The following is a 25,441-nucleotide window of genomic DNA, read 5'->3' as shown; positions in this document are numbered from 1 at the left end:
GGGGCTGGAGGAGGGAGGGTATGACCAGTGGTAGCAGCCAACCGGGCACAGCCCAGAGCGTGGGCAGCTTGACATGGGTCACATGGGTGGTGCCTGTGGGGGGCAAGCAGGAGTAGGGAGGGAAACCAGCAATCTCTTGTGGGTGAGGATAATGTAGCAGGATGAGATGTGGCAAGGCAGTGGGCAGGGCAGCTATAGCCGGAAACTGTAGGCCACTGCCTACTCACCATCCTTTGTGTACGGAGGGGGATGGTTTCCAGCTGTAGTTGTAGCCTGCCAGCACCTCAGCTAGCCAGTTAGAAAGGCTGTGGTGCCAAGGTGTCTTGGGTGAATGATATCCACATGAAGACCTTTGCCCACTCAATTTCTATTTCGCCAGCAGACCCAGCAGAAAGAGAGAGAGGTTTTCCTGCCCACTACCAGACACAACACACAGTGCCTGCCTGGGTATCCCCGAAGTGTGATGGGTGGCAGGGTAGGAAGTGATACCTGTCCCAAGGCTAGAGGAAGAGGTCCCTTATGGGGGAAGTGGGCCTTTGAACCATCCCAGCATTGCCTCTGTGTGCCCCCATGATTGACAAGGCAGAAGATGGCACATGGGAGAAGGACCAATGGTGTTTTTTATTATTTATTAATCAGAGTTCTATGCCGCCCTTCTCCTGGGACTATTCTATTCTTCACTATTATATTTCCTAAAACTATTTGTACCCAGAAAATGTAAATTTATGACTTTGGTTGTTCAGTTGCTTCCAACTCTTTGTGACTCTTTGCACATCATTTCATCAGGTCTGCCAATTACTGAAGTTTTGAGTTCCTGAAGGTCATATTTGTGTCATCAGTTTGAATATTTAGATACCATAAATTGTATTAGCCTTTTTTAATTGTTAATTTTTAAATTTGTAAGTCATTTTTTAAATCACAAGGATCTATTACAATGTCTTCTTCCCTTCGTGTCATGTCCAAAATAGCATTAGGTTTTATTGTTAGTTATATTTTCTTGCCCCAGAGCAAAGGTACGAGGAGTAGCTCTATTTTAATTATTTTATTAATTTCTAATCCAATCCTTGTTAAATCCCATTAAATAAATGTTTTTCTCTTTTTAGTGCACCATCTTCAAGGCATATAATTTTGTCAATTGTCATTCTATGGAGATGTATGGAAGAGTTATGGTAGGATTCTACATGTTGGGCATAAGCATCCTGCTCATGGACAATGGTCATTAGAACCTCCAAAATTGTTTTTAAGTAACTCAAGATTTCTTGTAAAGTCTGTTGAGCCCTTTTAAGATGTAGTCTTTGAACCAGTTCAGACTACTTCCTGCATCCAGTATGTGTTGTAGTTAGCTCTGGCCCAGCTCCTGCCCCAAGGAATGTGGAGGTGGGGGAGACATCCACATGCCGCAGGCCTGTTTTGCTCCCAGTAGAATCTGCCGACAAAGTCTCCTCTGACCAAGGAAGCATGAGTGACAGGGAAGAGAGGAGTTTGGCAGACAGCCCAGGATCAGTCATCTGTATCATCCCTGGATTCTGAACAAGAATTAATGACACATCCACGCATGCGTAGAATGATGCATGGGAGACAACAACTGAAGGATTATTACAAGAGAAAATGGGGCCACTTGTGGTTGGGTGGGGCTGCTGTAATTAGTGCTACAGATAAAAGTGCAGCCTGGTGTTTTAGCCTCATGGCAGTTTATCTGATTCATTGTTTCGTCAAGATCGTGGTTTTTGCTCTTCAGGATTGTGTGTGTGGACTCTCTGGACTTTAGAATTGGACTCAATTTCCCAGTTATTGGGTGAGCAATTGGATTGCATTTAACCTGTGCCTTGTGTGTACCAGAAAATCCCTTTGACATTTAAAAAGGGAGCTGTTTCTGTTTCTCTGTTTATAAAAACTTTTGGGTTTTCCTTTTATCGTGTGGTGTGTGTCTTCCTGGACTAATTACCCTGTAATTACGGGTGGTTGAGACATGCCAGCAGAACAGTATGTTTACTCTTAGATCTGTCAAGTTGGGATCCAAACCTCCCCTTCAACAGTTATAAAACCCCAGAGGCCCTACATTTTTGTGTGTTTCAAAATGTTAAAAAATATATAGCAAGAATTAAAGAGGAAAACACCCTAAAACACATCAATATATAAACGTTCATTTTTAGAACAAGTGCCAATCATGGCAACTTATATCTGTCAGTATTTCTATTGCATCTAGAAAGAGTCATTTGGAAGGTTGAAAGCAACAAACCATTTTCTTCAATCCAGTATTTCACCCCACCCCACCTCAACTGTACATTATCTAGTTTGCTACATTCTGATAAACAAGACTGATGTATCCAAAGTTTATTACAAATTGATATACAGTAGTACCTCTAGATACGAGTTTAATTCGTTCCAGAAGGGAGCTTGTATGTCGAATAACAAATGGCTTTAGACTTTGTTTTTCCCCTCCGAGATAACCAAAAGCAAGGATTCTTGCGCCACCTAGTGGACGCTCGGCTCGTATCCCGAATTTGAGCTCGGGTCTGGAACAGAAATTTCTCTCCCCTCGTGGCTCGTAACTTGGAATACTCGCATGTGGAGCAGCTCGTATCTAGAGGTACTACTGTATTCCAAATTTTGGATAAGTAATTCAGGCATAAGTTTAAACTTTAATTCTCATTTCAAAATCTTATTAATAAAAATACAAATCTTAAACCAACACTAGACAACCGAAGACAAGCTCCAAATCAAAAGGGTTAAAGTTTATTTAAATGCATTATATCTCCAATATTTTATTAAATGACAGGTAGGGGGTTTTTGGGGGGGGGGGCATTTGCTAAAAAACATGAAGGGTTTTTAATAAATTAACATTTTAATATTGGAAGACAAAAATCCAAACTTCTTTAAAACTGAAATACTGATAGAATATTCCAATTATTTATTTAAAGGTTTGCAATACATTTTGAGGCTGGATAGAATGAATCCCAACATCTTCAGGTTTTTGGGCTACCAGACAAATAAGTGGAGCAAATGCAGTATCTTCCTGCCACAAAGCTTTTAATTCCATTTAAATGGCATATTTTTGTAAAATTGTGTTGATGCTCGAGGCCAATCTGGGCATAATGTAGAACAGTAAAAGAAAAAAAGCTGTCAGAATTGTAAAAGACTCCATTTTCTTAGAGAAGAATAATCTTAAAGTACATTTAAAAATAAGGAGTAAAGTTTCTAAAATCGATCCCAGGATAAGATGATGGTCATATGATAGTGCTGAAAACCTATTTTAAACTTCTTCCTTTCCATTTTCAGTGGTGATAGCACATGTCCCCAAAACAACTACAGTGATACCTCTACCTAAGAACGCCTCTACTTACGAACTTTTCTAGATAAGAACCGGGTGTTCAAGATTTTTTTTGCCTCTTCTCAAGAACCATTTTCCACTTACAAACCCGAGCCTCCAAAACTGTAACCGGAAAAGTCAGGGAGAAGCCTCCATGGGGGCCTCTCTAGGAATCTCCTAGGAGGAAGCAGGGCTGGAAAAGGCGGGGAGAAGCCTCCGTGGGGCCTCTCTAGGAATCTCCTGGGAGGAAACAGGGACTTCACCCTCCCTGTGGTTTCCCAATCGCACGCATTATTGCTTTTACATTGATTCCTATGGGGAAAATTGCTTCTTTTTACAAACTTTTCTACTTAAGAACCTAGTCACGGAACAAATTAAGTTTGTAAGTAGGGGTACCACTGTACTTTCTAGCCACTCCCAAAAACATGTCTGTTAGATGCTTTCACTGGTTGAGGCCCCCAGGATTGAATGAATCTGACTTGACCTTGTAAGAGTAAAGATGCTTTTCCTTACAATCTGAAGGCCAAAGTATGAGGTGCTTCCTTTGGGATACATTAAAACTCTTCTTGTCTTCTTGCGCTCTCCTTTAGCTTTAAGAACTAGGGCAGTGATGGCAAACTTTCAGTTTGTGTGCCAAAAGGGTGTGTGTGTGAGTGTGCTGTGCACAATCCCTCCCCTGTCCCTGAGCATGCGCACAAGCCTCACTGAAGCCTGGGACAGTGAAAAAACGGGCAAACCGGAAGTTCAATAAAACAGAGTTCCAGTTTGCCTGTTGTGCTGTTTTTTTTGCACTCTGGAGCCTTCAGGGAAGCTTCCTGAAGCCACGGAGTATGAAAAACAGCACAATGGGCAAACCAGAAGTCTATTTTTCCAAACTTCCGGTTTGCCTGTTGGGTGATTATTTTGTACCCCAGAGGGCAAAACGGCATTCCCCAAGGCCGAAAATCAGCATGCACTCTGGAGCTGACATAGGGCAACACCTCACATACCGTCCAATGTGAATCCATGTGCCACCTATGGCACACATACCATAGGTTCGCCATCACGGAACTAGGGACTCATTCACCTTGTTCAGCTCTCAGCTTGAGTTTTAGGATTAAGCAAACACACACAAGGATTTTAGATCTAGCAAAGAAAAGTTCAGATCCAGCAACAATTTAGCCAAAAATGTCTTACTGTTACAAGAAAGGAGTAAACATGCTTCATTACCCTCTTCCATCTAAATTCCTCTCAACTGGGTTCCTCCTCATTTTTGCAGAGAGGCTTCTTAGGTGGTGAGCAGAATGACAGAAGATAAACTATTTCCCTAATTCTTCTAGACATCTGAAACAGAGAGGAGTTTAATCAGACTGACCTTCATTCGTTCTAGTGCTGTTATAACAACTCTGCAGTCCATTTTAGGATTGCTAATTTCGTATATGTGCCTAGAGCTCCTGTGAATAATCCACAGTAAGCCTGATGATGAGACATATGCCTGGGAGTAGCTTATATTTTATGCTATTAAAATAGCTTAAGCAGAAGACTAAAATGATCCCAAGGCTAATCAAAGAGCTTTGGAGCTCAGCATGGACCAAGCTTTGGAGCCCTCTTGTCAAAACAATGTCTTCTATCTCAACCTGGGTTGTCAAAGAGATGTCACAGGTGGTCTGTTCTCTCAGCATGTTTAATCCAAGCAGTCAATCCTTAGGGCACTACTGACAATGTGCTGTCGCACCAACAATTGAATCAAATCACCAATTGAGAAATAGAAGCCCTGCTTATGTCCTCCAGAAAGTGCCTGGCAAACGATGAGTTTTAGCACCAGAAGGCCTGTAAATTTTTATTTGATCGTGCAGGCACGTTCTGGACTACTAGACTTTGGCACCGAGTTTTGCATTACAGAGGTTTGTATTTCCAGATAAATTTATTTTCCAGCTGTTTTTGTAGGGCTAAATCAGTGATGGGCTGCCAAATTTTTTACTGCCACACTGTGGGCTTGGCTTATTTTGTGGGTGTGGCTTCCTGGCCATGTGACCAGGTGTTAGTGGCTTGACAATCATGTGACTGGGGGGGGGAGTGGCTTACCAAGATAAGTTTTCAAATAGGTGCTTGGACTCTTTTTCATTTGATTAAGTCACATTATTTGAATAGCCATAAAAAGGACAAATGATAAACAACATTATTTGTTGAGGTGCACAGTAACCTTTTAAAGTTTTGTACTGAACCCACAAGATTCAGTATGATAACAGATTAGGCAAGTAGCTTGATTTTCTTTAATTGCTGTAAAAGTTCAGTTCTAGATAATTATTAAAATGATTAAAGCATTTATGGGTAAAACATATTATTTAATTATTTCCCATTTTAAAAGTAATTAAGGATCATACTAAGGTACTAGAGAAGGGAGGACAATAAAAAACTATTAAGTATTCAATAAATAGTGCATAAACTTACCACCCCCACTACACACACACACACACACCATGTGGGCAGCTGCTCATCACTGGGCTAAATACACAAAATGAGAGAGATGAGTTCAGCATTATCAGAAAATGGCTGCCTAGTTGGAATAGGTGTGTTTGACAGGATCTAATCCCCTGGGGAGTAGATAATTAAATCAACAAACTCTTTTCTGGTGTTCCCATCATTCTTATTGATCCACTTAAATGTGTTGTGGGAATGGGAATAAAATACACTAAATCATTTTCAGTAAATCATCTTCAGCACCTCATGGCAAAATTGGAAACCAGAAATTGATTTTTGCCTTAGAATTGTTGGGCTACCTGATAACAAAATTCACACATCACACTGAGATGTAACATGTCTCGTTAAGTATCAAAATGGGTGAACTCACAAATTATGACTCGATATCTTATCCTAGTCTTCCCCAACCCAAGAGCTTCAGTTCCCTAACCTTTCTACATAATATTGTCCTTTTTGACAATTCCAGTTTTTAAAATTCAGATACCAAAGGCCTTTAGAGAGAAGGAAGTTAGCACAATAAGTGACTCTTGGACTCATCAGCCATCCCCCCCCACTGTCTTTTTAATTGTTTTCTTCCTGTTATCTATAACCAACCTGAAATAATAAGTGTAGGCTAGGGGGAGAAGCAGAAGAGATCAATGGGAAAAGGGACAAGAGACGCCATAACTACTCAGGCATCTCTATTTAGTTGGAACTGCTAATAAACCTCCATTTCTTGGTATGGCTCAACCAACCTAATCTAAAAGAAAGGAATCAATAGGTACACCAACTTTATTGACACATCCAGTGCACGGCGAGATAAAAATACTCTCTATTAGGAAATGTTTCGCTCAGACAGAGCTTCTATGTTAAAAGGCACCTAAACCTGGAGGCACTTTCTCAATGCAACAACTGTTAAAATAATTCCATGAAAAGCCACTCCTAACTTGATTGGAAAAATTTAATCCAACAAATGCAAAGAGACTTTAGTGATTGATGGTGTGATCCTCTGTGCTCCTATTAAATTCCTATCATGTTGGTCTCCTGGAGACATAGAATCCAGACTGTAACTGTGAATTTATAATTGTGATATTAAGAAAAAAGGAAACATATTTATCTACACATATATACACGTATATTTATGTAAACAATTAGAAAGAATATTATACTGATGCCAAAGAAGTGAATTTTAGTGAATTGCAAATAATACTGTTATATGCTTTTTCTTTATGTTATTCATATCACATGTATTGTATGGTATCTTTTTTTTTCTTTCCTTCTGTGGTATGTGCTTATTTTATTGCTTTTTTAAAAATTTTATTTGTATAATTTTTGAAAATCCAAAATAAAAAAATAAAAAATTCCTATCACGTTGCTCTTCCGAAGACATAGAATCAATTGGTGGAAGGTCTTAAGCATAAAACGTATCAGGAAAGACTTAACGAACTCAATCTGTATAGACTGGAGGACAGAAGGAAAAGGGGGGACATGATCGAAACATTTAAATATGTTAAAGGGTTAAATAAGGTTCAGGAGGGAAGTGTTTTTAATAGGAAAGTGAACACAAGAACAAGGGGACACAATCTGAAGTTAGTTGGGGGAAAGATCAAAGGCAACATGAGAAAATATTATTTTACTGAAAGAGTAATAGATCCTTGGAACAAATTTCCAGAAGACGTGGTTGGTAAATCCACAGTAACTGAATTTAAACATGCCTGGGATAAACATAGATCCATTGTAAGATAAAATACAGGAAATAGTATAAGGGCAGACTAGATGGACCATGAGGTCTTTTTCTGCCGTCAGTCTTCTATGTTTCTATGTTTCTAAACCTTCACATTATGCACAATGGGCATTTTAATGGTGATGTCACTGTGGATTGTTATTGTCTAAATAACCATGTTTTCTCATTCACGTAGCAAGGTGGTATTGCATGGGGTGCATGCGTGTGAGCAGCCGCCTATCAGCCACTCCATTAGGGAGTGAATATTTATAGGCATTAGGGTCCATTAAAAGGGAGGGGAAAAGGGAGTGAGTTTTTCCTGCAGCTTTCAGTCAATGCTCAGAAACGCTCTCTGTTCAAAGGGCAGGCACGAAAAGCTTTCAGTCACCATGGTTATGTCCTCCAGTTTTCCGGGGAAGAAAGCCGACAGCAAGATTAATCAGCATTGATCGTGACCAGCTTCGCTCAGCCCACGCTACTGAAACAAGCCGGATCATAGGGACTAGCAGCAAGTACGGGCACTTACTTGACGTATGACTGAAAAGTCGTGAGGGTATATCAGAGCAGGTCATGAGAGCATGCTCGACTTCACCTTTTTTATGTCAGTCATTAGGTGTTCATTAGGTGATTGTCAAACAAATGTTGCAGCTGTTAAACAAACATTGTTCAATATGGCTTTTGGGGTTTTTTTTGCTGGGAGTAAATATTAGTTTCTGGAGGAAATGTCATAAATCACAGTCACAGGGCTGCAGGGTGTTGCAAACGTCCATAAATGTCATTTGGTTGCCAAGTAGCCAAAATGTGGTCATGTGAGCGCAAGGGGTAGCCATCAGAACTTTGAATCTCTTTTTTGGGATATGTCCTAACTTTGAACAGTGGCTAAACAACCAGTTGTAAGTCAAGGACTACCTGTATCAAAATACCAGTGTGGAAGGTCCAAGTCAGATTCATTCAATTCTGGGGGCCTCAACCAGTGAAAGCATCTAACGGACCTGTTTTTGGGAGTGGTTAGAAAGTACAGTGGTACCTCTACTTACGAACTTAATTCGTTCCGTGACTAGGTTCTTAAGTAGAAAAGTTTGTAAGAAGAAGCAAGGGTATGAAATTAAATCTAGCAGAAGTGGAAGCAACCCAATGACTTCCAAGTGCTTCAGATTTTATCCAGGAAAAGCAAGGTGTAAAGTCTTTCGTAATTAGAGTTTTAGGAGAGCCTCGGGTTTTGCAAGACCGTCACCACAATTTCCATGAGAGATTATAATTAAAAACCAATTTAAAAGAAAAAAATCTTTGCACATTGTGGCTTGCTATGCTGGAACACTGCAACTCATTGATCATGCTAATGTATTGTGAGCTGTGGATATAATTATTTTCTGGCAGGAGTTCCCTTACGCCTGAAAATTGTTTTAAGGATTCCTCTAGGGAAAAAAAGGGTTGCAAATGGATGCCTCTAGGTCACGGGTGGGCAGATATGATAATTTTACGACCTGTGACTTTAACTCCCAGAATTCTAGAGCTGGTATAAAAGTGCCTGTCTGGGCTGCAAAAATGTGAGAACCAAGAGAAGGCAGCAAAGCTTTGTTTGGTTTTAGGTAAGTGGTTTATTAAAGCCAGCCATTGTGGTTTCTGGATAATATGGTTTATAAAAACTAATGTATGTCAATAAATTGTGATTAAGCAAACTATGACTGTATTGTAAGAAGATATAGTGTTTTGGTTTGGTCCTTTTTTTTCTTTTTCTTTTTGTCAAAGTGTGTTTTTATTAGATGTTTTTTATCCTACATTTCTTATTTTTTTATAAGTAACACAAGGCAGTGAACATACCTAATACTCCTTGATCCTCCTGTTGCCCCCCTTCACCAACAACCCTGTGAGGTGGATTGGGCCGAGAGCAGTGATGAGTTCCTACAGGTACAGTCAGGTATACAGAACCGGTAGAAAAATTTTGAATTTTTTTTCTTTTTTTCCCTTCTGGGCTCTGGGTATGTTTTTCCTGCCCCAATAAATGAGGGTGAATGTGTATAATTTTAGAAGAGCTGAGTGTGTGTGTGCAGGCATACATACCTATACAGTTTATATAGTAGATAATGTATATTTTTGTGTGCCTATGTGTAATATGTATGTACACATGTGGCATATATACATAGAATTAAATAGTATATTTTGGATGTTCTGTAATAGTAAATTTGAGGCGAGGAGAGGCCAGGCACCCTAACCTTAACCCTTGACATGAGCGACATCAAGTTGGCCACTTTTAAGCCAGTCACATGATCTTTAAGCCACCCCGATCACATGATTGTCAAGCCACTCCCATCTGGTGACATGGTCATTAAGCCACACCCACAAAATAAGCCATGCCCACAGTGTGGTAGTAAAAACATTTGCAGCTCTTCACTGGCCAAGGCCCAAGATCATTCATCTAGCTTTCAAGCGCTAAAGTGAGAGTAGATCTCACAGTCTTCTGGTTTCCAGACCAGTACTTTTTCATTATTGTATCTTCCCATCACCAGATGAACAAGCAGATTTTAGAAGCCGTAGTTTTGCAGCTCTGTAAATGTACCCTGAGAAGGTTAATGTTTGAAATAAGTTAGCTTTTAAAATTAATGTTCTTGATAATGCAGCCACCCAAGGCCAATTAAGTAGCAGTTGGAGCATGCAGAGAAAGAGACAACCTTCAGTTAAATGCTGGTAGCTCTCGGGTGTTTTAAAGACTGTAGTATAGAAAAGAAAAAATAAACTCTGTTTCGGAACCTTTCATTGTTTTGTACTATCTTTACATAGCTCAAGAATTTAATTAGGCTGAACGGGCTTATAATTCCAACTAAAATGCCAGTTAAATTCCCATTATAGTTATAATTCCCTACCACCACCACCACCACCACCATCAACTTAAAGTGGTCTTCATTTTCAGTTTCCTATTCAACTTCTGTGCTATCTTCTGAACGTTAATTGAAGGTTAGTGTTTTCCCTCCAGCAAAAGCCAGCTGAAAACTGCAGTTAAAAAAAAATTCCTCTTACAAAAAGCATTTGCGGATGTAGGATCACTAGAAACATTCGGGATAATGAGGACAGAGCAAAAAAAGATGGTAATAGTAAGAAAGTTTCTAAGGCAACAAGAATAAAAACTTTAATCAAAAATATCCTGAAGTCAGGTATGCTAGGGATCTATAGGTCTCCGAGCTAAAGTGAAAAAAAAGTCTACCAGAGTGCTGTATCCGCTGTATCCATCATTTTATCAGGGTTTCCCTCCATTCTAATTAACTGGAGGGGAAAAATTGGAGGGAAAAAAATATCCTGTATATAAAGTGTTTCCTTGTACCAATCTCTCTTCCAGCAGCTTTGGTCTCCATGGATGGTCGTGCTGAATAGAAGCAAGACCTTCCTTTGGGCATTTTCAAATTAGGAAACAGAACTGGGGAGGCTGCAAATTGGGAGAAATTAATGGTCAGGCCTGGAAGCAGGGGTGGGCTACTGCCCAGATGGGGGGGAACACAGTGGGGTAGCAAAAATGGAGCTCCACCCCAGAGTACCCAATTTCCATTGAAAGATGTTGAAAGTAAATGCAGGGTGTCCTGCATAAGCCACGCCCACAGTGTGGTAGTAAAAAGTTTAGTAGCCCTTCACTGCCTGGAAGCCATCTTGGGCCTTGTATCTTCAGGCCTACCACATTTGATGCTGTGGGAAACTGGAAGTGGGGATTGGATGGAGCTGGAGAGATATGTAGCAAAAATAACATTCCTTTCTCCAAGAGTCAAGGCCATACTGTCCTGCACTTGGAGGGGTATGATTGAGAGGCATCTGCAGGTGGGACGGTGCTTTGATTGGACACTGTAATGGGCATGTGAGTGCTGGAGCAGCGACCTGGATTTTCTTTTGGGTGAGGAAAACCCGAAAGCTTTCAAACTGGGGTTTCCCCAGATGTTCCAATGCGACATCTCCAGGGGTGGAGTCCGCTTTCTGCCATTACTAGTGAGCTTCCTGCAAAGCTCAGTGACCCTGACACACACACGTGTGTGTCAGAGTGAGATTTGCTTCCTGCACATGCACCAGATGCCAAAAGTTGTGTGAGGACACGTGAGCATGAGATTTCAGCAATTTTTGCCAATATTTTTGCTTCCGCGCATGCACAGAAGCAAAATTTTGGTGAAAATTGCCAAAACCTCACACTTGCACACATCCTCACATGAAATTTGGCTTCCTGTGCTTTTCCATACAGCAAAAATGAAGAAAAGTGAAGAAAAAAGATGGCGGTGCCCATAGGACTGCCACAGGAGCGCTCACATGCAAATTGCACAATCTGGTGGCCGCTACGGGTGCAGAGTCCCCTACCACACCAGTTGCAACCCACTACTGGCTATATCCCAACACCGTGTGATCACCTTTTGCAGCCTTTTGACCAGCAAAATCAATCGGGAAGCCGGATTCACTTAACAATCGTGTTGCTAACATATCAACTGCAAGCCATTTGCTTAATAACTGTGGCAAGAAAGGTCGTAAAATGGGGCAGAACTCACTTACAAATGTCTCAGTTAACAACAGAAATTTGGGGCTTCGTTGTGGTCGTAAGTTGAGGACTACCTCCATTGCAGCAAAGGACCCCATTGGAAGGAAGTCTAATTCCTGGAAATCATGTAGAAAGTAGAAGGCGACAAAAACTATAAACTATAACTTCCTATATAGTTATAGGAAACTACAAAACAGATTTGAGCTCAGAATTAAGCTTCACGTTCATGGCATGTCTCAAAATCTCAAATAAGCCAAATATTGGGGAACCCATCAAAGGATTATGTGGATATTCTGATCTAGTGCACTTTTCTTGTACTGAATCTGAAACCTTCCACACTACTGCAGAGGTCTTCAAACTTGACAACTTAAAGACTTCTGAACTTCAATTCCCAGAATTCTCCAGCCAGCAAAGCTGGAGAAAGGCCATGCAGGAGTAACTTTGTAGGTTGTCTTTTGAGTCCAAGGCTTGTTTGAGCTTTACTGGGTGATGTAATCTTCCTAGGTGCCATGTAGTGAGTTCTGTTGCTAGATGGGTAGAGGGATAATCCTAACAACACAAGAGCACACAACAGATTTAAACTTAATATTAACTGCTCCAAACTTGACTGTAAAAAAATATGACTTCAGTAACCGAGTTGTCGAAGCGTGGAACTCCATAGTGTCATTCCCAAACCCCCAACACTTTACCCTTAGATTATCTATGGTTGACCTATCCAGATTCCTAAGAGGTCAGTAAGGGGCGAGTACAAGTGCACTAGAGTGCCTTCCGTCCCCTGTCCTATTGCTCTCCTATATCTCATATACCTGTCTTCTATTCCTATATCTCTTCTTCTATTCTTTCATTGATATATTCTATTTCTATATCTTCTTTTCTATTATTTCTTAGATATATTTTACTATGAGTATCTCCTCTATAACCTTCATCATGTATTTTACTATGTGTATATTCATATACTGTATACCCACTAAAACCCTCATTGTGTATTGGACAAAATAAATAAATAAATAAAAATAAATAAAACTTTGGATCTTGGGCAAGATCATTTGCCTATGAATAGGCTTAGCTATCTATTTATCTCTTAAGTATGGACATCTGCTGTGGGCTATTGAGGAGGGTTGGGGCCAGGGGTATACCCGGAGCTCCGTTCTAATAGAGGCCTGTGGATTGTGCAATTTGCGCACGGCGGATACAGTGCAGTCTTTACCAAGTCTGTCATGTGGCACCATCTTTTTTTTTTTTTTTTTTAAATTTTGCTTCTTGTGCATGTGCGGAAGCAAAATCTCGTGAGGGGACGCAAACACACACGCAATTTCTGCAATTTTTTGCTTCTGTGCATGCGCAAAAGTAAAAATTCACCAAAATCTCGCTCATATGTACGTCCCCTTGCAAGATTTGGACACTTTTTTGCTTCCTGCGCATGGGGAGAAGCAAAGTCTTGTGAGGGGATGTACATGCACACGTGAGCATAGTGAGCATGCATGCACAAGATTTGTCATGATGTGTATGCAATGCATTGGTATTCAGGTAAGAGGAACCTGCCCCTAGTGGGGCTATGGTGAAATGCTCCTGGTTCGCTCGTGCTTATTGGTCATTGGAGAGCCAGTCACAAAGGGAGTGTGAAACTCCGCCCACCTGCCTGGATGCCGCCATTTGGGTTCTTTTACCCTCTGCACATGCAAATAATGCTTTGCGCATGTGCAGAGAGTGAAAGAACCCAAATGGCGATGTCTGGGAAGATGGGCAGAGCCTCACGCTCCCTTTGTGACTGGCTCTCCGATGATCGATAGGCAAGAGCAATCCGGGAGCATTTCACCCCTGGTTGGGAATAATAATAATAATAATAATAATAATAATAATAATAATAATAATAATAATAATAATAAACCAACAATAATAATGATAATAATGATAATAATGATAATGATAATGATAATGATAATGATAATGATAATGATAATGATAATGATAATGATAATGATAATGATAATGATAATGATAATGATAATGATAATGATAATGATAATGATAATGATAATGATAATGATAATGATAATGATGATAATTTATTAGATTTGTATGCCGCCCCTCTCCGGAGACTTGGAGCAATATTAAGAGGAGTCTGCTTCCTGCCCAAAAAACATGTTTCTCCATTTCTAATCCAGGGAAATACAATATTCTGCCTTTTAAATGTTTCCTAGAATATTTCATTCTAGGTTCTAAACTTCATTCTAGTGGGTGCTAACTTCCTACATTGGTATAGTAATTTTTGCATGTGTTGCAGCTGTTAAAGGCATAGGAGATTTGATGGGCTAATTAGAAAGGCAAGCAATCTTAACCTGCAGCATGGTTAACAATATTTTTAGGGGAGGGACAAAGAAAATTGCTAATCTCTATCTTTAAAAAGCTGGGTCTATGTTTTGCAATACAGAAGCAGAGCAGAAATGCAAAATTTTCTCTCTCCAGCCTGCCATGGTTAAAGGAGGAGAAAATATATATTCTACACAGCGTAGTGCATCTTTATTCTGGGGAAATGCAATAATCGGTTGCTTTTAGTAGCTAAAGAAGTACAGCTGCCCTGAATAATAAATAATAGAACACCTTTGAAAATTAAGCCCAGATACAGAGCTGTAATTAATCTGTCTGCTTTTTAAATGCAAATAAATAACCCATGAGTAAAAATCAAAGGAAATATGCTGTTTGGCAATATCAATCTCTCCTAGCAGCTCACAGTAAAAGCAAGAACGTTGTTTATGATATACTAGCAGGGATCGCCAAACTTGTCAACTTTTAAGGTTTGTGGCCTTGCTGGCTAGGGAATTCTGGGAGTTGAAGTCCACAAGTCTTAAAATTGACAAGTTTGGAGACCCCTCCTATATAGGATTGCCTAAAACATGACAAGCGGAAAATCCACAGATGCTGCTTTTCTAGTCAATACATAGCTCTTCATGCTACGAAAACCTGAGCCTTAAATATTTGTCCACTTTTGCAGAGATCTTTAAAGGGATATTTTATATCATTATAACCTTAGATATTTGTCCACTTTTAAAGAGATATTTGAAGGGATATAACTTTAGATATTTGTCTACTTTTATAGATCTTTAAAGGGATGCATGGCTCAATGACTAAGATGCTGAGCTTTGTAATCAGAAAGATCGGCGGTTCAAAACCCCAAAGCCTCATGATGGAGTGAGTTCCGGTTACTTGTCCCAGCTTCTGCTAGCCTAGCAATAGCATTTAGACTTATATATCACTTCACAGTGCTTCACAGTGCTTTACAGAAAGCAACAACACAAGAGCACGCAACAGATTCAAACTTAATATTAACCGCTCCAAACTTGACTGTAAAAAATATGACTTCAGCAACCGTGTTGTCGAAGCGTGGAACTCACTACCTGACTCAGTAGTGTCAACCCCTAACCCCAAACATTTTTCCCTTAGACTATCCACGATTGACCTCTCCAGGTTCCTTAGAGGTCAGTAAGGGGCGTGCATAAGTGCAGCAGTGTGCCTTCCGTCCCCTGTCCAATTGTCTCTCCTTATCTCATTTATCTTTTCTTCCTTTCAAATATGTTCACCTATACTTTTATATCTTTTCTTCTATTCTTTTCTTTACTTATATTATTACATATCTTTCTCTTCAACGTGTATTATGTATTGGACTAAATAAATAAATAGATAGATAGATAGATAGATAGATAGATAGATAGATAGATAGATAGATAGATAGATAAATAAATAAAATCAATTTGAGTCCTCATTTTACCAACCTTGGAAGGATGGAAGACTGAGTTAACCTTGAGCCTACTGAGATTCGATGTGCCAAACTGCTGGCAGCCGGTGATCAGCAGAAGTAGCTTGCAGTACTGCACTCTAATCACTACACCACTGAGGCTCTACCACCAAGCAGTTCAAAGCATGTAAAAATGCAAGTAGAAAAATAGGAATCACCTTTTGGTGGGACGTTGACGTTCGCCTTTGGTGTTTAGTCATGCAGGCCACATGACCACAGAGATAGCTTGGGAGAACACTGGCTCTTTGGCTTTGAAACAGAGCTGAGCACCGTCCCCTACAGTCAGGAATGACTAGCACATATGTAAATTTACCTTTATCAGAGATCACCTCTGATTTTAATCTTTATCTATTCTCCCTGAGAAAGCAAAGCTATTTCATCTGTTTATATGTATCAGTCAATCAGCGAGCTTGAACTGATTTCTTCATGCTGATTATTTCTGGCCAGCCTTTATCTCTAGGTATACTCAAACTTTCTAGTATATACATGCCTGCATTTGCACACATTTATCACAGTGCTGTGGTTTTCCCTTCCTTCTCCTGCTCAATACATCTAAAGTTTTCTCCGTGCAGCTGTGAAGTGCTACGTGCAATTGGTATTTAGAAATCATAGGTGAAGAACAAAAGGAGAAAGAAAAGAAAGATCTAAAGTTCTCCCTTCTCCACCTGGTATCTTTCCATCGTATTGCGCCTACAACTTTCAAAATTCCCAGCTAGTGGGGGTAGTTCTGAAATGTGGCTGATAATCACCCATGGTAGATATTGTTGGTCTATGTTCCTATGTCTTGCATAGCAATAAAAATTATGACTAATTGTGGTCATAAGTCAAAGACTACCTGTTGCTACCCAAGACAGTTAAATGAATTTTGCCTCACATTACGACCTTTTATGACACTTAATCACGATTGATAAGTGAGTTGTTGCAGTTAAGTTAGTAACACAGTTGTTAAGTAAATGTGGCTTCCCCGTTGACTTTATTTCTCAGGTTGCAAAAGTTGACCCTGGGACACTGATTGCCATAAATATACAGTAGTCCCTCGCTATACCGCGCTTCACCTACTGCGGCTTCACTTCATCGCGGGTTTCTGAGGAAGTCGATCGGCAGATTTAAACAGCCCGCCGAACTCGATCGGCAGGTTTTTCAAAAAAAAAATATCTAAAATTGTAAATACTGTATTTAAATACTATATCTAAAATAAATACTGTGTGGGAAGGGTTTATAAACACTTAAAACAATGAAAACTTACCAAACAATTACAATATAAATACTTAAATAAGTACTATCAGTCGATAAATTCCCCATCGCGGATTTCACCTATCGCGGCCAGGTCTGGAACGTAACACCAGCGATAGGTGAGGGACTACTGTATGTCAGTTGCCAAACCTGAATTTTGATCACGTGGCCATGGGGATGTTTCAATGGTTGTAAGTGTGAAAAACATATGACTTTTTTTCAGCACTGTAACTTTGAACAGTCATTAAACAAATTGTCGAGAATTACCTTCACTGCTTTGGTTCTTATGGCTGCTTTAATACAGCACCTTCTAGATTTATTAGCATTTCATTTTGTAATGGACAACTGGGATTGCTGCAAAGGAAAGGGAAGTTTTCTAGACCCCCCCCCCTTTTAATTAAAAAGAACACTCCAAATATATTATGTGTGTGTGTGTGTGTGTGTGTGTGTGTATATACACATATACACTGCTCAAAAAAATAAAGGGAACACTTAAACAACACAATACTGTATAAGTAAATCAAGCTTCTGTGAAATCAAACTGTCCACTTAGGAAGCAACACTGATTGACAATCAATTTCGCATGCTGTTGTGCACATTAAACTTTGTACAATGAGAATATTTCATTCATTCAGACCTAGGATGTGTTATTTGAGTGTTCCCTTTATTTTTTTGAGATATATATATATGACGGTCTTGGTATATTCGGGTTTCTTCCCGTGTAGGATTTGGAAATTTCTGGCGACGTTTCGATGAGGTCCCACTCATCATCTTCAGGCTGGTGTTTCTGTCCTTGTTCTAAGGCGAACACTGCGAGACCTAAGCTGCCTTCCTTCTATAAATACTGGTGGCTGGGTGTGGTTTGATGGCTCAGCAATTGCCTGCTGTGTAGAAACTTCCTGGTGAGTCAGTGGGGTAACATCTGGGGTCGTTGATGTAGCTGAAGTATGCTGATTAGTTAATGGTTGTTGATTAGGCGTGATATCCTGGGTAGTTGGAGCTTGCAGGCTACTTGATTGTTTTGCAATATGTATTCTGAGTCTAGTTTCTGTTTTTATGGCTGGGTTACGTTTGAGGGCTGGTTTCCAGATGTCTGGTAGGCGGGAGGTATCATCCCGCTTGTTCATATTTTGGGGATGTTTTTCTATCTCGATAGCTTCCATTATTATTCTTTTGCTGTAGTGTTCTGTTTTGGAAATTAATTTAGTACTGTCAAAATATTTTGCTCTCATCAGCAAGCCAGATTCGGCAGAAAAACAGATACATACACAGCTACATACAAACACACACATATATATACACCGGTATGTATTTGAGGTGTATGTGTGTATGTGTGTGTACACAATATTTGTTTGTTTTTTTTAAATATATTTTTTATTGGTTTTGCACATAGTTACATAAACAAACATAAAACAGTTGCACAGTGCATGCGCCCATCACCCGACTGACAATCCCACCACCACCACCACCAATTGCGGGGGTGGGTGGGTGGTTCAAATATTTACTAGTTTATATATTTTTTTATTTCCTTAGCTCTATTTTGCATTTGCTATTAAGAGTGATTGGAGTTTATTTTTCACATTTTCGTCACAGATTCTAGTCAGCATATAATCTTACACAATATTTGTGTGTGTGTGTGTGTGTGTGTGTGTGTGTGTGTGCATCCCCATTGACTTTATTTCTCAGGTTGCAAAAGTTGACTCCGGGGCACTGTGACTGCAAATACATGTCAGTTGCCAAATCTGAATTTTGATCAAGTGGCCATGGGGATGTTTCTTCAAGTTGCCAAGTTTGGGAAACACTGGGTTAGAATAGAATTCTTTATTGGCCAAGTGTGATTGCACACACAAGGAATTTGTCTTCGGTGCATATGCTCCCAGCGTACATAAAAGTAAACACACATTAGCAATGAGTCATTCGATTGCTGCTTGTGACGATCGCCGTACTCGAGCTGCATGGCGGTGGGACGTCCCCGGGGAGTGGGGGGGGGGGGGGGTGTTAATAAATGAATGAACGGGGCGGGAGTGACAGCGCCGGGCTGATCCCTCTCCTGGCCGCTAGCTCCGCTTTTCAGCCGGACCGGACCGGGAGAAGAACGTAGGCCAACGGACACAGAGACTGTTGCAGCCACCGCCAAGGAGGCAAATAAAGCGCAAGAAAGGGCGATTCTCTCCCGGAGGCGGGAAGCGTCCACCACGTCCGGGGCTTGGAAGTAGCCCGTTTTCAGGGAGCGTCTTTCTTGCCGTCGCCCGGTTTGTCGTGAGGAGAGCGGTCCAGCCTCCCCAGCCTCTGTGGAAGGCGCGCAGGCGACCATTATCGGACTGGCTTTCTACTCGGGCTCTTTCCTGACTGCCCTTGAGGTGCGTGTTTGGCCGGACTGCTGCCTCGCTTATCGGCAGGCCTGTTCGGTGTTGGGACGGAGGGACACGTGTCGTTTCCTTTGGCCTGGAGGGTGGTGGTGGTGGGAGAGCTCGGTCTGTGAGCGCGTCCCGACGGTCGGAAGCCACGCATGGCTAGAATCCCGGTTTAGAGGCTCGTCGGTTTCTTGTGGATGGCGCCAACTCCGGTTGTGAGGGGAAAAGACACGCGCGCGCGTCCGGCGCGTGTCTGCAAACACAGTTGGTCTTAAGCCAACTTAACCAGTTGCTTGAGGGGGGGATATCCCCCCTTTATTTCTGAGAAACTTAGTCTTATAAACATTTGGTTTACTGCAGGCTTGAGAATGGGGTGTTCACTTATCGGAGGTTGTTGTGTCTCCTCCATCACTTACTTTCTGGGGAAATTGACCTGTGGTGCTTCCCCATCCTCACTCCCTTTTAAAGGTAGTTTATCAGACAATGCAGAGAAACAAGGCAGGGCCTGGTTAGTATACTGCTCAAAAAAATAACAATAAAGGGAACACTTAAACAACACAATATAACTCCAGGTAAATCAAACTTCTATGAAATCAAACTGTCCACTTAGGAAGCAACACTGATTGACAATCAATTTCATTTTGTTGTCAGCACATTCAACTTTGTACAGAACAAAGCATTCAATGAGAATATTCCATTCATTCAGATCTAGGATATGTTCTTTGAGTGTTCCCTTTATTTTTTTGAGCAGTGTATTTGGATGAATTTGACTTCCAGGCAGAGATGGATTCAATGATCGGCTTCTACGGGTACGGTCAGGTAATAGGCAGAACTGGTAGAATTTTTTTTTCTTTTTTTTCGCTTCTGGACTGTAGGTATGTTTTTCCTATCGCAGTAAATTAGGTTGAACATGTATAATTTTAGAAGAGCTGTACATATGTGTATGTGTGTGTCTGTGTGTGTGTGTGTGTGTACATACGCATAGTTTATATAGAAAATAATGTATATTTTTGTGTGACTGTGTCATAGGTGGCATATGTACACAGAATTAAATACATGGCATATATACACAGAATTAAATAGTATATTTTGGATGTTCAGTAATAGTAAATAGATAGGGAAATTGTATCTATTTAAGGCGAGGAGAGGTCAGGCACCCTAACCCAAACCATTGACGTGAGTGACGTCAAATCAGGCACGTTTAAACCAGTCACATGACCTTTAAGCAACCCTGTCACATGATCGTCAAGCAACTCTCACTTGGTCACATGGCCAGCAAGCCACACCCACAAAAGAAGCCAGTGCGGTAGTAAAAATACAGTGCAGTAGTAAAAATGTTTGCAGCCCTTCACTGGGCAGGTAATTGCTATTACCCGGCATTACCGGTGCGCTGCATGCACAGCTTTGGTTGTGCATGTGTGTACATGTGCCCCAGCATGTTTTTGTTTCCATGCATGTGCAGGAAGCAAAATGTGCAAAAATTGTGCACACATGAAGGGATGCATGTGCGCATGAGATTTTGGCAAATTTTTGCTTTTGTACATGCGCAGTCTGGTGGCCACTTCCGGTGTGCAGCCACCTACCTTGCAAGTTTGCAACCCATCCCTGCTTCTAGGAAGTGACTCATGCAACTCTAGTCACCCCAAGCAGAGAGCAACAAGATCCTATTACTAAGATCACTGCATCACTGTATCCATGGAGTTATCAGGAGTCGGGCTTGACTCTAGGATACAGTTTGCCTTTTATAGATCTGATTTTCATGTGATGTGAATGGAATTTGGGAATTCTCAATTCTGTGTAGCTATGAACACACAGACCGTGCATTCATGGAAAAAGACACCCTGTGGTTTGGAGATGACTTGTGTAGGAAGCATTAACCTAAGAAGCCACATTGTGGTTTGCTTAACATTAGCTAACCATGAAATAGGCCTCCGTTGGGGTTGGGTTCCAAATTTTTTACTGCCACTTTGTGGGTGTGGCTTAATGGTCATGTGACGGGCATTGCTTCATGGTCATGTGACTAGGTGGAAGTGGCTTTGGAGTCATATGACTGGGGTTTGCTGGGTGATCATGTGGCTGGGTGGTCATGAGACTGAGTGGGCAAAGCTAACTTGATGTCGCTCATGTCAAGGGATACGCTTAGAGTGCCTGGCCTCTCCTTGCCTCAAAGGCCTTAACGAGATACAATTTCCCTGTCTTTTTATTATTGCTGGAACATCCAAAATATACTATTTAATATATACTTGTATATACTTAAAATATACCCATATGAGGGGACGCTATGAACACAGCCGGGGTACATACATATTACACACAGGCACACAAAAAGATACATTGTCTAGTATATATACTGTATGTGTTTATCAACAGACATAAAGAGAGAGAGAGAGAGAGCTCTTCTAAAACTACACATTCAACCCCACTCACTGCATTTGGAAAAATACACCCAGAGTCCACTTTCTGCCACATATTTAATCATAACTTTTGTACATTAAAACATTACACATGCCTTCAGATGTTTTTCCTCAGCTTGCACATCACTGTTCTTGTGATATATCGTAACCCTCTGTTATATCACAGTACAGTAATCCCTCGCTACTTCACGGTATTATTTATTTATTCATTCATTCATTCATTCATTCATTCATTCATTACATTTGTATGCCTCTCCGAAGACTCGGGGCGGCTAACAACAATAAAGAAGACAATGTAACAATAATCTTAAAAAAAACCAATTTAAGAGACCAATCATACAATCATCTTTCACGGATTCGCTATTTCATGGGTTTTCAAAGGGGGCTTAAATCCATTAAATCCAGTAAAAATTCATAAAATTCTTTTACAGTTCTACAGTCACTCATGCCCTCATCACCTCGAGGCTCAACTACTGTAACGCTCTCTACATGGGGCTACCTTTGAAAAGTGTTTGGAAACTTCAGATCGTGCAGAATACAGCTGTGAGAGCAATCATGGCCTTTCCCAAATATGCCCATTGGTTGCCGGTCACAATTCAAAGTGTTGGTTATGACCTATAAAGCCCTTCATGGCACCGGACCAGATTACCTCGGGGACCGCCTTCTGCTGCACGAATCCCAGCGACCAGTTAGGTTCCATAGAGAGGGTCTTCTCTGGGTCCCGTCAACCAAACAATGTTGCTTGGTGGGACCCAGAGGAAGAGCCTTCTCTGTGGCGGCCCCGACCCTCTGGAACCAACTCCCCCCAGAGATTAGAATTGCCCCCACCCTCCTTGCCTTTTGTAAGCTGCTTAAAACCCACCTCTGTCGCCAGGCATGGGGGAACTGAGATATACTTTCCCCCTAGGCCTTTACAATTTTATGCATGGTATGTTTGTATGTATGATTGGTTTTTATATAATGGGTTTTTAACTTTTTTTAGTATTGGATTTTGTTATATACTGTTTTACTGCTGTTGTTAGCCGCCCCAAGTCTGCAGAGAGGGGCGGCATACAAATCCAACAAACAAACAAACAAACAAACAAACAAACAAATAAATAAATAAATAAATACTGTACTCTATAAAAGAAGCTGGTAGGATATCACATGTAGTTCCAGCTGAGAAACATAGAATGACTGTTTAATGCAAAGGGTGGGTTTTAAAAGTCCAAATACTCATTAAATACATAAAAAAATATCTTTCCTCTGCTTCACGGAAATTGGTTTTTCACGTGTGGTCTTGGAATGCATCCCCAGCGAAAAACGAGGGATCACTGTATAGGCAGTCCTTTAACTGAAATGTTGCAAATCAGCTTTTGGCTTAGCATTAGGAACATCTAGGCTTGCAAAAATTTGGATTCTCATTAGTAGGAAATAATGAAAGATAAAATACTGTTACGTCTTTGCTACTCTTAACTCCAGTAGAGGAGTCTGCAGAGAGGGGCGGCATATAAATCCAATAAATTCTAAATCTAAATCTACTCTTGATTGTGTCAACCTCTGTAGCCCAAATATCCTTACGAGCAAGCAGTAATTTCTACCTTTAATCTCTGTCTGTGGAGATTCTCAGTCATCTATTTGGCACAATTTCTGGCTTGTCTTTTCTTTCTTTCTTTCTTTCTTTCTTTCTTTCTTTCTTTTTATGTATGTATGTATGTATGTATGTATGTATGTATGTATGTATGTATGTATGTAATTGGAGAGCTAGTTATGGAGTTGTGCCTGGAACTTTGGAACCCCTTTGATAAATCATGCTAGAATAGCAATCTGAACAATTTTCTGTGAAGTTAGGGCAAACTTTCCCAATTTGTTTGCTGCCCTACTTCAATATAATGGACTTTGGCTACCGGAATCCTCTACTGGAGTTATGCTGACTTGGAATCAGTAGCTGGAAATTACATTCAGCACATGCAAAAAATGTTCCAAGATGGTGGAGACTGCCCTAAACAATAATTTAGACTAGATTTGGGCAACTAATTTTCCCAACGGGCTACATGAGAAATTGGGATTTTGCAGAGGGCTAAACCAATATTTTTCTCCTCCCATATTTTGGTGATTTTTCCATTTCATTTTGCATCCCTGTGCACCATACTTTTGGCTTAAAATTTTGAAGCTGCGTTTCAGAGGGAAGAACGCTGTTGAATTTAAATACAAGTTGGAACTTCAATTGCTGATATCTAACTTGTTTTCTCTTGACAGGCCCGTTCACCAAAGGAGCATGTAAATTGAAAGTTCTTCTTTGGTCCCCCAACTGAACAAGCAGGATGCCAGAGCAAAGTAATGATTACCGAGTGGTTGTGTTTGGAGCCGCTGGTGTTGGTAAGAGTTCTTTGGTACTCCGTTTCATACAGGGGACCTTCCGGGAGACATACATCCCCACTGTTGAAGACACCTACCGCCAGGTGATCAGCTGTGACAAGAACATCTGTACTCTTCAGATCACGGACACCACCGGAAGTCACCAGTTCCCTGCGATGCAGAGGCTCTCCATCTCGAAAGGCCATGCATTCATGTTGGTATACTCTGTGACCAGCATGCAATCTGTAGAAGATCTCCAGCCAATCTATGAGCAGATCTGTCAAATCAAAGGAGACGTTCAGAAAGTCCCAATTATCCTGGTAGGGAACAAGAGCGATGACCCCCAAAGAGAAGTCGGCACCGGTGAAGGAGAAGTCCTCGCCACGAAATGGAAATGCTCCTTCATGGAGACCTCAGCCAAAATGAACTACAACGTGCACGAGCTTTTTGAAGAGCTCCTTAATTTGGAAAAGAGAAGAAATGTAAGTCTGCAGGTGGATGGCAAGAAATCAAAGCAGCGTCGAAAGAAGGATAAACTGAGAAACAAATGTTCTGTGATGTGACACCTACTGCGTGGCTAAACTAAGAGCATCATCTTGATCTTGCAGGACATCTAGTCAGAGAAAATTCTGATTATTGAGATTTTCAGAGGCTAAGTAAGATGTTAGTTTTGAAGGTGGGTTGGATCGTTTGGATATTTATTTAAGGGCGGTTGGATTTTGCATGTTTCTTTTTGTACAAGCATCAACTATGCAAACCAGTTAATATTGTTCTGTGGTCAAGTGCATGGTTAAAAGTGGAATAAATAATCTTAAACCCGCAATGTACTGCTATTTTCTTCGATTTGCAACGTATTTCCTCTTTTACAAATACTAATGTGAATGAGCAAATCGTAACAGGATTCTACTGAGTAAACCATTATGATTAGACAGTACTACAGTCAATGCTTGCATATACTTGGAGCAAAACAAATGCTTAACTATCTGATTATTGATAGTTCTCTGATTATTGTAGATTATTTTTATTTATGACGGTCCTTCGAATATGTATATTTATAGAAAATAAACTTTGTTCTTAAGTATTTGTAAATGTAAATACTTTGTATGTGGTAATCCTACATCGGCAAGATTTTATGTGAATTATTAAAATTAAATGAGTTTTTAATGTGTATCTATTGACTTTCTAACTGTTAATTGCCCAAGATTTATTTTTTTAAAAATACAAGTTTTGTGGATTTAATTGTTGGGGGGGGGATTTTCGTACTCCACCATCTTTTATTCTTTTTATCTAACTACAACTGGCATGGAACGCCTGATCTTCTAATCCATTCTGTTTTA

General features: G+C 40.5%; 1 protein-coding gene across 4 annotated transcripts; it reads left to right on the top strand.

Moving 5' to 3' along the window:
* Positions 1–7,723: 7,723 nt before the first annotated feature.
* DIRAS3 (DIRAS family GTPase 3) lies at positions 7,724–25,274 on the top strand. Of its 4 annotated transcripts, none has more exons than XR_011558790.1 (3): positions 7,724–7,984; positions 9,272–9,380; positions 24,006–25,274. XR_011558790.1 is itself a non-coding variant. In XM_070748984.1 (3 exons), exon 3 carries the CDS (start codon positions 24,071–24,073, stop codon positions 24,665–24,667), a length of 597 nt encoding a protein of 198 aa, XP_070605085.1. In that variant the 5' UTR covers positions 7,765–7,984; positions 9,272–9,390; positions 24,006–24,070; the 3' UTR covers positions 24,668–25,274. The 4 variants fall into 4 exon arrangements, 3 of the variants coding, with proteins under 3 accessions (XP_070605085.1, XP_070605084.1, XP_070605083.1); XM_070748984.1 differs by having other exon boundaries at positions 7,765–7,984; positions 9,272–9,390; XM_070748983.1 differs by lacking the exon at positions 9,272–9,380 and having other exon boundaries at positions 7,898–7,984.
* The last annotated feature ends 167 nt before the right edge of the window (positions 25,275–25,441 follow it).

Source organism: Erythrolamprus reginae, chromosome 3 (genome assembly GCF_031021105.1).
Source record: "Erythrolamprus reginae isolate rEryReg1 chromosome 3, rEryReg1.hap1, whole genome shotgun sequence".
Lineage (NCBI taxonomy): Eukaryota > Metazoa > Chordata > Lepidosauria > Squamata > Dipsadidae > Erythrolamprus > Erythrolamprus reginae.
Note: the sequence above shows the minus strand (reverse complement) of the source record. Positions and strands in the feature narration are given on the sequence as shown.